This window comes from Leopardus geoffroyi, chromosome D1 (assembly GCF_018350155.1).
Source record: "Leopardus geoffroyi isolate Oge1 chromosome D1, O.geoffroyi_Oge1_pat1.0, whole genome shotgun sequence".
Lineage (NCBI taxonomy): Eukaryota > Metazoa > Chordata > Mammalia > Carnivora > Felidae > Leopardus > Leopardus geoffroyi.
In genome coordinates this window covers 73,689,845-73,702,811 of record NC_059329.1, presented here as the reverse complement: position 1 = coordinate 73,702,811, position 12,967 = coordinate 73,689,845, and the positions used below count along the sequence as shown (strand labels likewise).

At 50.5% G+C, this 12,967-nt stretch overlaps 1 protein-coding gene across 5 annotated transcripts in view; it reads left to right on the top strand.

The window, feature by feature from the left end:
• The window catches only part of ABCC8 (ATP binding cassette subfamily C member 8), a 77,701-nt gene that overhangs the window by 56,110 nt on the left and 8,624 nt on the right, over positions 1-12,967 (top strand). For all 5 annotated transcript variants that reach the window (XM_045484671.1, XM_045484669.1, XM_045484673.1 and 2 more), the window contains 11 exons: positions 516-614; positions 1,696-1,780; positions 2,437-2,517; positions 4,393-4,530; positions 5,993-6,118; positions 7,024-7,123; positions 7,358-7,599; positions 7,691-7,857; positions 9,164-9,233; positions 9,735-9,892; positions 11,670-11,762. In XM_045484671.1, the coding sequence (XP_045340627.1) occupies positions 516-614; positions 1,696-1,780; positions 2,437-2,517; positions 4,393-4,530; positions 5,993-6,118; positions 7,024-7,123; positions 7,358-7,599; positions 7,691-7,857; positions 9,164-9,233; positions 9,735-9,892; positions 11,670-11,762 (1,359 nt within the window). The remainder of the gene's footprint in view (positions 1-515; positions 615-1,695; positions 1,781-2,436; positions 2,518-4,392; positions 4,531-5,992; positions 6,119-7,023; positions 7,124-7,357; positions 7,600-7,690; positions 7,858-9,163; positions 9,234-9,734; positions 9,893-11,669; positions 11,763-12,967) is intronic.

Below are 12,967 nucleotides of genomic sequence, written 5' to 3'. Positions count from 1 at the left end.
TCCCTTCACACCAGATCACTTTTATCTGGTGGTCATACCCCCCCCCCTTTTTTTTTTTGGTCTTCAAAACCTGTATCACGCTACATGTGGTTTCCTTGGTTCTGCTTTTTTAAAAAGTTCCACTTGGAGAGTTATCTGCTAACATCAAAATCAAGTGATTTGAGGGCCACTCGGGGAAGAAGGAAATTAGGGGTCAAGTGTTTACTTGGTTTGGTCACACTTCAGGCTCCTCCCAGCTCTGGGTAGAGACTCAGGAAGAATGGACTGCAGGGGTGGGACAGGCTGTATGCAGGGCAGGGCAGGGTTGAGGTCCTGTTCCCCCCCCATACACACCGTCTGCTAAGACCCGGGCACCCAAGCCTGCCTCTGGCCCTGGGGAAAGAGAGGCCACCAGGGGCCACACGAAGCTGGCTTCTGCCAAGTGCCCCTCCCCAGTCTGTACCATCTGCTTGACAACTGCCTCTGAGAATGAGCCCCCAAGAATGCCTCCCCTACTCCTGCCTGCTTTGTTCCAGGAAGAGAGGCCCCGTGGCATATGCTTCTCAGAAACCATGGCTGCTAAATGCCACTGTGGAGGAGAATATCACCTTTGAGAGTCCCTTCAACAAACAACGGTAGAAGCCTCTTGGTGGGAGGTGGGCTGCGGGGGCGGGGAGAAATTGGTCAAGGGCAGCATTAGCCAGCCCTCCCCAGTGCCTAAGCCCTAGCCAGCTGCCCTGCCCCTCCATCGATCACCCACAACCAGCCATCCTGCTCTCCAAGACGCTTATCTGAATCCCAGCCTGTTCCATATGGCCCATCTGGAAGTGATCCAGATGTGCCTGGGCATCAGGGCAATCCAACTCCTGTATGTATGAAGGCAAGGCAGGAGGGGAGCGTGCGGGGGGAGGGATGTTGTGTGGAAGCCCCGATTTGCCTTCTCTTGAGGCTAATGGCAAGACTGACCCAGCTTTCCATTATTCCCTACCCTTGCTCTGCAACTGATGTATTATTTTCCCTCCAATGATAATAATAATTGCTACCATCTATTGAGCTCTTAAGTGCGAGGTGCAGCGTCACGCTCTTTATATGCTTGATTTCCCCTAATGCTCATAACAACCCCAGTAGGCAGCTACTATCATTATCGCCCCCAAGGCTCAGAAAGGTTAGGTAACCTGCCCAAGGCCACCCAACGAATAAGTGACAGAAATGGGTCTCAAATCCAAGGCTGCCTGACACCCAATTACATGTCACCAAGACACTCTGATGCCTCCATGCACCCTGGCTGGCACCAGCTAAGAGCTGACCAGGGAAGTATGAGAGGAGCAGGCTGGGCAAATATTTGATCAGCCATCATCATTACTGCCTAAACCAACCAGCAGTGATTTTTCCTGGCAGTGCCCCAAGTGTGGGCTCTGGCTGGAGCTTCTCCCACTGCACAAGGGCCATGGGCCCCCTCTTGTCATTTACGTGGCATATTTACTACTATCCAATTTCATCCTTCAAATATTTAACTGGCCCCAAGACTCTGTGAGGTGCTGCCCTCAGCTCTTTTCAAGCTCACATGGTGTTTGCTTGCACCCAGGCAGAAGGCCATTAAAGCCAATGCTCACCCTGAGCACAGCTGCCCGGAAGCTAATGATCCTCTGTCAGTGCTCAGGCCCAGCTCTGGCCAGGCCGATCAGCTGTGTCCGTCCCCACCCCCAACCACTCCAGGTACAAAATGGTCATCGAAGCCTGCTCCCTGCAGCCGGACATCGACATCCTGCCCCATGGAGACCAGACTCAGATTGGGGAACGGGTTAGTAGCAGCTTCTATGGGGGTTTTTCCAAGGCTGGGGCCCTCAAGCTTCCCTGATCCCCACCTATCACCACCAGCATGCTCTGAGCTCATTCTCAGGGAGAGGAGGTGACTGGAAAATAAGAGAGGGTAAAGGTGGAAAAGCTGCCTGCAGTGGGGACAAAATGATCTTGAACCTTGGGCTGCTGGTTGTCCTTGACAGCTTTGCAGCTTAGTGCCTCCCTAGGCTGGAGATTCATTCATGCCCCACGTCTATACTCGGGGCCCACATGACACTGTGCTAGGCCTAGGGTTATATCCTTCAGGTACACTCTCCAGATGGGACCCCTCCTCCACAAGCTTAGACAAATAGGATTCTCCCATGATAGCCCTCCTCATGTATGATTGAAATCCCTACTTCCTCTGTCTTGGTTGTCACTGGTCAGATGGTCTCTAACACCTACTTGATGAATCTTCAGTGTCATGGGGATCATGCTCCCCACCTCTGAATGAATTCAGTAAATATGTGTAAGTTCCTCCTCTCTTCAAGGTGAGGAGGGACAAAGCGACGGGTAGAGCCAGGCCACTATCCCAAAGAGCTCACAGGCAAGTAAGGGCCAGGATGGTCTTTCCTGAAGGGCTATGAGAGCATAACGTTTCCTCTCCTTTGGTCACAGGGCATCAACCTATCTGGTGGTCAACGCCAGCGAATCAGTGTGGCCCGAGCCCTGTACCAGCACACCAACGTTGTCTTCTTGGTGAGTGCATTAGCTGGTATCTCCCTTGTCTCTGGCTGCCTCCCTGGCTCACCGCCTGTACACAAACCCACACAACACCACCCAACAAGCTCCCTTTCCAGGAGTAAGCCTCTCCTGCCAGAGATATTACTTAATCATTGATGGGGAAACTGAGGCAAGGGTAGTGCAAATGACCCACTGTGGACTTCACATGGAACTCTGCAGTAGCCATGAAGGAAGACAAGTAGTAATTACAGGCTGCCTCCCTGTAGGACAGCCTTAACCTATCAACACTTAGCCCCACTACAATAACGGCAGATACATGGAAAGTATGCTGTCACTTCCAATCCCGTGTTCCGAGCAGACATTGCTAATTGATCACAGCAGGGGTAATAGAAAATTCAGTATCATCAATGAATGCAGTTCTGTGAAACCCCACATTAACTAGATAAGTTTCCCACAGAAACTTAACCTGGCCTCAGAATCCTTGTCACCACCCCACTCCGAGTAGTCACTAGCAATCAAACATGAGATAAACTAGTTAGCTGTGCCTGCCCTATTTCATGCCAAGTTCTGTGTGAGGTGCCTTAGTTGATACTGAGGAATTCTGAGGGCCAGGCCTTGGCCTCAAAGATTTAGAATCTGACTAGGAGATAGAGCTCACCCACACTCAAGAGCCACGGCCCAGTTGAAAGCCAAACTGTGCAGCACAGTCTAGGAGAAGTCTTGTCTAGGGAGACAACTATGAGGGCTAGAATAATCAGGGAGAGCTTTCTGGAAGAGTGAGTCAGGTAAACAGAAGGAAAGAGGAAGGCCATTTGGGTAGGGAGTCAGAAGAAGGAACCAGGTCTCTGATCCAGCTTTATGCGCTCCCCCTGTTCCCAACACACGTAAAAGCTCTCCAATAAACACACTTCAAAATGTAAAGGTTCATAGTCTTTGTTACCATCCAACATAGCACTTTACAAAGTACTAGCTTATTCATGATCTTTTTTTTTTAATGTTTATTTTTGAGAAAGAGAGAGAGCACACAATCAGGGAAGGGGCAGAGAGGAGGAGACACAGAATCCGAAGCAGGATCCAGGCTCTGAGCTGTCAACACAGAGCCCGACACAGGGCTTGAACTCACGAGCTGTGAGATCATGACCTGACCCAAAGTCAGTCGCTTGACCGACTGAGCCACCCAGGTGCCCCTGGCTTATTCATGATCTTATATGAGCTTTAAACAACCTTGTTAGAAAGAAGTCAAGTGGATATTTTAGATTATTTCAGCAAATGTGTATTAAGCTCCTACTCTGTACCTGGCACAGGCACAAGGGGTATCAGTTCTTGGGGGCCTCACAGGAGTGGACAAATAGTTATCACAAGTGGAATTGAGAGGAGGGAGGATTAGGCATGGAATCAAGAGAGGACACAGGAAGAGCTAGGATGGAGCACTGAAGGATGAGTAGGAGTTCACCAGGCAGACAAGAGACAAAATGGTGCTTCTGGCAGAGGAAACAGCGTAAGTAAAAACCTGGAACGGCAAGTTCTCTGGAATCCTGGAGTACAAGGAGATTGGACAGGACAGACAAGTGAGACCAGAAAGACAGACTGAGCAAGTAACAACAGGCCTAGATCACCGTGCTAAGGAATTCAGACTCGGTAGGCAGTGGGGAGCTATTGAATGTTCAAGAGTCAGGAAGTGTATGTGATTAAATTGAGAGCCATATAACTCATAACTGCCTCGTTTTAAGATGAGGCATCTAAAGCCCAGAGAGGTGAAGTATATTATCCAAGGACATTCAGCTAACTAGTGTCAGTCCCTAGACCAGAGTTGGTACAACTCTGATGGTTTTTATACTCACTGTTACCCCCTCTGCCCACATTTGCCCCCACCTTCTCCCCTCTGCCCAGGATGACCCCTTCTCAGCTCTGGATGTCCATCTGAGTGACCACCTGATGCAGGCCGGGATCCTTGAGCTGCTCCAGGATGACAAGAGGACAGTGGTCCTAGTGACCCACAAGCTACAGTACCTGCCACATGCAGACTGGGTGAGAGGCCACAAGGAGATCAAGCTGTGGAGGGCTGAGGGGGCAGAAGCAGTAGAACATCTTCAAAGGAGTCACTCAGTATCCCAGTAGCCATTGCTGAGGGCCACAAAGCAGAAGAGATCCACACTGAATGGCTTCCTGCAGGCTGGGTAGACCCTGCACAGGCCAAGGGTTTCACATCACCTACAGCTGCAGACATTCCCATCCTCACCTGGGGCCCCTGTGGTACATGCAAGTCTGGCACCAAGAAGTCTCAGAAAGAAGCAGACACTCGATTCCTATCCTCTGTTTATGGCCCAGGTTGATGACTCATCCCCCTGGCCTTGGGACTGCCTATTTGGATGGGAAAGCCATCTGCCCGTCCACCCTCTGACCCACAGAAGGTCGGACGGATTCAAGTCAGAATCAGATGGAAATATGGAAACAAACAATACAAGTAGTCGCAGAAGCTTCAATATTAGAATGCGACTTGGTGAAACCCCACATTGACCACATTTCCATACTCCTCAATCTGTAGATAACAGTTACTTTTCAATTAATTGGAAAGCATTTAACATTTAAGGTGGAAATCATGTGACTTTTAAAATCTGGACGTTGCCTGACTCCTGAGGCAAAATTTGCCCTTGAAAATTAAGGGCCTCCTTGATCTTCCGACTGTGCTATATGGCCCTAGGTCTTCCTTCTGCATGTGGTGAAATCCTCTACTATGAAAAAAGAAAAAAAAATCCGGATTAAAAAAAAAAAAAAAAAAAACTATTAAAACAGGTGCAGAAGGTCTGTGTCTAAGTTTCCAGGGTGACCTTGGCAAGGCAGCTTAGGACAATCTTTAGTCCAAAGAAGGCTGTCACAGACCTGCCTGGTCCTTTGAAGTGTCAGTGAACAGGACTCCCAGGCATTGCTCCCTACACCCCAGCATGGGCTCGGTAGGAGTAAGAGAACAGAGGTGGGTTTCTGAATTAATGCGGAGTGTCCATGAGTGTGAAACATTGAGTGTTTCAAATGAAATCAGTTTTGTTGATTTTAAAGAGGCATGGCCACACACACTTAGACCAATAGGTGCTTTGTCAACCCCCGGTGGAACCCACCAGACCTGCCATTAGGAGGAGCTAAAGGTAGCGTGCAATTGGCTGTTAAGTGTGGGAAAACAGCAGCCACGGATGGAATCCTTGCAAGGAATCAGACACGTGGACCAGGAGCTAATTTGTTCTGCAAACCCTCTTAGCAACCATGGGGCAACCACTGAGAATTACCCCCCAGGAGTACTAATCTCTCAATCTTGGGAGTGTGTTGGTGGGGATAGGTTATCACTACCAGCTCACTAAAGTGGGAAAGCCAGTGGCCAGTTGTGGTGGGGGAGAGGATGTGTACATGTCCATCTCAGACTCCTTAGCAAGGTAGGGGTGTGACCGCCACTCCCCTTTTCTATTCAGCCCCTGGGCCGGGTCTGTGTCTTCCTTTCCAGATCATTGCGATGAAGGATGGCACCATCCAGAGGGAGGGCACGCTCAAGGACTTCCAGAGGTCTGAGTGCCAGCTCTTTGAGCACTGGAAGACCCTCATGAACCGGCAAGACCAAGAGCTGGAGAAGGTGAGTATGTCCTAAGGGCCAGGCAGCCACCCTCTGAGGAGAAGGTTCTGGTACAATCTGAACACATAAAGGCCTTCCTGCCCTCATTGGCCTAGGAAACCCCCCAAAGGACAGATGTGGGAGCTGAGCATGAACTTCCTCCTGCCCGAGGAGAGCCAGTACCTGTGCCAGCTACTCAAGGCAGAATCAGATGGACACCTTCCACTTATCCTCAAATAATCAGAAACCGTGTAGTTATAAAGCTTCAGAGAATCAACTCAAACTGGCTAAGCAAAGAAAAAGAGGGAGGAGTTAAGGATTTTTCGGCTCATGAAACTAAAAAGTGTCAGCTTCAGGTGAAGCTGGATCCAGGTAGTTAAAGAATGTCATCAGGAAGCTGTTTCTCTCCCTCCTTGGCTCTGCCCCCCTCCGACTGGCTCCATTCTTGTGGCAGCAGAGAGAGCTAGCAGCAGCTGTAGGCTTACATTCTCCCAGCTCCACACCTCTGCCAGTTAGAGAGTGTCTCTTCCACAACAGTTCAGCAGAAGTCCCTGAACTGACTCTCCTTTGTCCACTTTGGCCATGTGCCCACCCTGAATAAATCACTGTGGCCAGGGATGTGGAGTGTGAGATTGGCCAGTCCTGGGTCTCATGCCCACCCATAGAGCCAGGGAGAATGATCAGCCCACCTGAGTCACGGAGACTGAGAATAGGGGAGAGATGGTCTCCCACAGGAACATCGGGGTATTTTAAGCTGGTAAACAGGACGAGTAAATTCTGCCAAGACTCATGTCCATCTGGACCCTCCCCCAGGTGGGGCAACCTGGAAACCTGACACTGGTCACAGCCAGGGGTGGCTGTCCCCCTCCCTCCCTTTCCCCTCCGCACATTCTGAGGACATTGGCCAGGCCCCACCTGTCTTTCAGGAGACTGTCATGGAGAGAAAAGCCACTGAGCCACCTCAGGGTCTGCCCCGGGCCATGTCCTCAAGAGACGGCCTCCTGCAGGATGAGGAAGAGGAGGAAGGTACAGACAGTGGGACTAGGAATGAAATCCTGGCCTGAGGTCTGACTGACCTTGGGGAGACTAGGGTTTGGGGTTCTGGGGTGGTGAGATAGTGTGACCTTCATCAAATCCCTCTCCCTTGGTGTGCCTCAGTTTTCCCATCTGTAAGTGGGGATAACATGCCCCCCTCCCACCGGTTCGCCCTCAGAGGGATGTGAAATGTGAAGCCACGGGGTGGGTTCTTGTGGCCTGCAGAGGAGGCAGCTGAGAGTGAGGAGGAGGACAACCTGTCTTCAGTGCTGCACCAGCGTGCCAAGATCCCATGGCGAGCCTGTGCCAAGTATCTGTCATCCGCCGGCATCCTGCTCCTGTCGCTGCTGGTCTTCTCCCAGCTGCTCAAGCACATGGTCTTGGTGGCCATTGACTACTGGCTGGCCAAGTGGACCGACAGTGCCCTGACCCTGAGCCCAGCAGCCAGGAACTGCTCCCTCAGCCAGGTGTGGCCGGCAGCCCCAGGGCAGGGGCTGGGGGGAGAGGGCTGAGCCATGGACACCCCCAGGACCCCGCCTCATTCTCTGCCCGGCCCAGGAGTGCTCCCTCGACCAGACTGTCTATGCCATGGTGTTCACGGTGCTCTGCAGCCTGGGCATTGTGCTGTGCCTTGTCACATCTGTCACCGTAGAATGGACCGGGCTGAAGGTGGCCAAAAGGTTGCACCGCAGCCTGCTGAACCGGATCATCCTGGCTCCCATGAGGTACCCTGCTCCCCCCAACCATGCTGGGGCTGTGGGCAAGTCACTGTTCTCCTGGCCTCAGTTCTCCCATCTATTAAATGGGGATATGCAACGTCTGTCACAGGCTGCTGGGGGTGACTCAAGGAGACAGTGTGTGTAAAAGTGCCTTCCTCAGAGTAGAAAGCAGAGGAAAACCAGCATTTATTCAGCCACACCTGGTGCTAGGCATTTTATATGATTAGCTCATCTAATTGTCACAACAGCCCTTCAAAGTGAGAGTCTGCAGGCTCTGCATAGATGTGAGGTTCCCTTCCCTAGACAGATGTCATCTGCCTATCTCCACCCACAAATTCAGCTCTCCCCCTATACCCTCAGCCAACCTGCAGGTTCTGACACTGGGGACATGGGGACATGTTTTCATCCCCTGTGATGGGCTGGATAAAAACCCCAAAGTCTGCTTGGTGGGAAAGAGGTTTAAAGTGGTCACTGCCCAATAGACTGGCTGACTCAGTCCCTTTTTTAAATTTTTTTTAACGTTTATTTATTATTAAGAGACAGAGAGACACAGAGCGTGAGCAGGGGAGGGGTAGAGAGAGGGGGAGACACAGATTCCAAAACAGGCTTCAGGCTCTGAGCTGTTAGCACAGAGCCCGACGCGGGTCTCAAACTCACAAACTGCAAGATCATGACCTGAGCCACCCAGGTGCCCCGGGGCTGACTCAGTCTTAAAGCACAACAGGCAAACAGGTTATCTGGGCCCCAGTCAGTGCCAGACTCACCGTCTGACTACACTTTTTACTTTTTGGTCTTGTGAGCTCCCTGTGGTCCACAGACATGACCTCAAAGGCTACTTACCCCCTATTTGTCCCAGATCTGTGCTTCTGAAATCCTCTGGTTGGGGTTGGGCTGATTCTGGGTCATAGCCAGAGTGATGACAGGCAGAGTAGCCTTGCAGGGTCAGCCAGCTGACAGACTGTCCACAGGGCCCTGTTCCCCCTGGCACATCCTCCCTCTGGAGAAGACTATTTGTCCCCAGGATAGCTGCTGAGTGAGTCAGGCTGAGCAAGAGCTGAGGAAGGTGGCAATTGTCATACATGGGCTTGAGAGCCAGAGAGGTTAGTGAGGGGCCAGCACCCCTGTGGGCAGCTGCAGAAATTCTCAGGAACGCAGGCCAGATATCTACAGACTTGCAAAGGCAACCGCCCCTAGAAAACCAGACCCAGGGATGACTCCAGAGACACCAGAATGAAAGAAATCACTACCCTCACTCGATAAACAGGAAGAAAATCAATAAACGAATGAGTAACTTCTTCTGGTTGCCTCTTAGGTTTTTTGAGACCACGCCCCTTGGAAGCATCCTGAATAGATTTTCAGCTGACTGTAACACCATTGACCAGGTACACAGGACTGTGACCCATTTCCCCAGTTCAGAGAGAGGCCAGACCCCTAGGAGCTTTTCCTCTCTGGTGCTGGCTTCCCCAGATCTGGTGATCAGAGCCCTGTGGGAGGAAGCCAGGGGCCCCAATCTGATTATAATGCTGCCTCTGTGAGACGCTTCCCCTGTGAGAACTTCATGAGAAGGCTGAGGGAAACCACATCCCTTTGGCTTCCATCCAATACCCTCTGGCTCACTTCAGTAAGGTTCCAGCATATTCTGAACCAAGGTGACTGATTCTGTGAAGAATATTCATTTCAATTCAGCTTGTGTTCTTTATTTGCCATCGTACTAGATGGTGAGGAAACAAAGTCCTGATTCCTGTTCTCAGGGGGCCTACAGTGTAGCTGGAGATATGAGACGTGTGCCTGTAATAATGTGAGAGAGAAAAACATGGCGGCAGGTAACGCACTGAAGAGAAACACCAAAACTCACCTCCCTCTCTCACCCTCCCCTCCGTCAGCACATCCCATCCACGCTGGAGTGCCTGAGCCGCTCCACCCTGCTCTGTGTCTCAGCTGTGGCTGTCATCTCCTATGTCACGCCTGTGTTCCTCGTGGCCCTCTTGCCCCTGGCCGTGGTGTGCTACTTCATCCAGAAGTACTTCCGGGTGGCATCCAGGTGATGGCAGTCTTTGCCAGCCTCAGGGGAATGAGGGATGGGAGGTGCTTTGCAATAGGCAGTTTGGTATTCTTATTAGAGTAATCATCAAAAAGTAGTAGAGTCCTATCCCCCTGAAAAGGAAAATAGAAATGAAGGAAATAGATTCATCTCCCACTATCCTGATGTAACCATCTCTCAGCACATACACACACACACACACACACACACACACACACATCGCCATTAATATTTCAAATATTGCCTTAAAAGGTATGGTCAGAAATGGAATTGCTAGGTCAGGATGTATCACATGTTTATGCCCTTCATTCATTTTGCCAAAATGATTCTCAGGAGGGTTCTGTGAGTCCAGGGACCAGGTTGATTGCTGATGCACGAAATTGGGGGGGGCACCTGATGGGAGGGGTGTTATGGCAACCATACCTCCCAGCTCGCGGGGTCCAGAGCCTTGACTTGGAAGCCTTGACTTGAGGAAGCCTTTCACATTGATCGTATTCTCCCTCAGGAACCTTGGAGCCACACAGCCTTTTTTTCCTACTCAACATTTTCTAAGAAGATGCTCTAGAAGTTCTTTCTGGGAGTGATTCTGTTAAACTCTTAGGTTCAAATAATTTTACGAAAATTTTGAAAAAAATCTCTGGACCAGTGTTTATCAAACTGCCAATTACAACCTGTCCGTGGATCATGAAATCAATATCATAGATCACAGCCAGCATTTTTAAAAAATGAAACTGAACAGATACTCTCAAACCATATGCACACAGTAGCAGTAAGTTTTGCTTCATAAAACCTTTGTTGGGGTCACATAGGGGTGTGTGTGTACATGTGCGTGTGTGTACGTGTGTGCGCACACACGCGTGTGCACACACACACACTGACTTGTGATATAAAATGCATTTCTTACTGCAGGTTGTAGTCAAAAAGGTTAAGCACCTTTCCCAAGTGCACATAGTTGATTAGTAACTGGAGTCAAAATACTGATTATCAATAAAAACGATTAAATTTAGATACATTTTGACCACAATCACCTTGCCCACCAGAATCAAGATCTGTGTACTGGATGACCTAGAATCCCCTGGCACCCATGAGGAGCATGTTGGTATTCACAAGTCACAGTGGCTTTTTAAACACTGTACAAGATGTTTTACAAAGTTCCTTTCTTCTGCCAGAGAAACCACCCTGTTCCCCTGGCATCCACTCTGCCTTGGGGACAGTCTGTCCAGGAAAGCTGCTTCCTGCATCCCAAGCTGGCCTCCCTGGCACTAATGTGCTTGAAAAGGTGCAGCGGTGAGGAGCAGGAGCGATTCTGTTGCCTTGGAAACCTCTGGCCTTTCCCCCTCAAGGAGCTTTTTAGATACTGGCCTGTGTGGTGCCAAAACCTATTGTGGTTCCTGGGAAGGGATGGAAAGCTTTGAGTTAGGTCTTTCAGTTCCTTTCACGAGCCGTCTCAAGGTTCAAGTTGTTCACCTGTGAAAGGGAAGCGACAGTGCCTGACCAGCCTCACCGCACGGAGAGTGAGGCTGTGCAGCGGGGCAGGGACCGTGCAAGGTGGATGATGCCCTGGGTGACAGTAGCTGCACCGGCATGCTGTTCAAGCATTTTCCACAACAGCTTGCTGGGGTGGTACCGTTATCTTCCCTCTTTACAGGTGAGACACTGAGATCTGAAGAGGTGAAGCCATTTGCCCAAGCAGTGGTTGGGGGTGGAGCTAGGATTCAGACCCAGGCTGAGCCGGGAGCCTGCCCTCTTAACCGTTCTGCTCCTCTCCCCTGCACAGGGACCTGCAGCAACTAGATGACACCACCCAGCTCCCCCTGCTGTCCCACTTCACTGAAACCGTGGAAGGCCTCACCACCATCCGGGCCTTCAGGTACCAGATGTACCCCGAGGTGGGGGTGGGTGCGGGGGGGGCCAGGGCCGCAGGTCCTGCAATTTAGTTCTCAGGGCTTGGCCTAGGAAGGCCCAGGACACATGTCTCCCAAGCCCTCCTCAGGCCCCAAGGCCCAGATGACGTCCACCAGAGGGGTTAGGTCCAGTAGGCTCCACTGTATGATCCAGAGAGGAAAATCTCAGCCCTGCAGCCAAGTCCAGAGCCTCTGTGAACTAAGGCAGGGTATGAAAAGAAACAAGGCTGGGACATATCCTCTCATAGCAATGCTATTAAAGATTTTTACATCATGTGCGCCGGCCCTGAGGCCGTCTTTTGAGAACCTTCAGTGACTCAAACACTATGCTAAGTACTTTACATGCCAATCTCATTCATTCTGCACTGCAATCCAAGGCAGTTAGCATGATTATTCCCATTTCCCAGATAAGGATATTAAGGTTCAGAGATGTTATATAACCACTCTGTGTGAGGTCCCATGAAGCCCAGATTTGAACCTGCTCATTCATTCAATAAACATTTACTGAGCTAAAACCCATGCCAGGCACTAAAAAGACAGAGATGAGTCAGATGAGTCCCTGCCCTGAAGGCATTTACAATCCAGGATTATCAATATAAACAATTAAATTTAGATGCATTTTGACCACCATTACCTTGCCCACAAGTATCAAGATCTGTATACTGGATGACCTAGAATTTCCTGGCACCCGTGAGGAGTATGTTGGTATTCACAAATCACAATGGCTTTTTTTTTTTAAATGTTTATTTATTTTTGAGAGAGAGAGAGCACAAGTGGTGGAGGGGTAGAGAGAGGGGGACTCAGAATCCGAAGCAGGCTCCAGGCTCTGAGCTGCCAGCACAGATCCTGATGCAGGGCTCGAACTCACGAACCGCGAGACCGTGACCTAAGCCGGAGTCAGATGCTTAACCAACTAGGCCACCCAGGCGCCCCCACAGTGGTTTTTTAAACACGGTACAGGCTGTTTTACAAAGTTCAGACCAGGAGAAACCCATGTGACAGGTACTCTGAGAGAAAGGGGAACACAGGCTGTGGGGACAGAGAAGGGAGGCAGTCATGGAAGGCTTCATAGAGGAGAAGTCATTGGAGCTAGCATCGAAGGGTAGATAAAAGTTCACCAAGCTGGAGAAATTCCCCCCCAAAACTTCAGTGCCCCTCCTCTACATCCCCA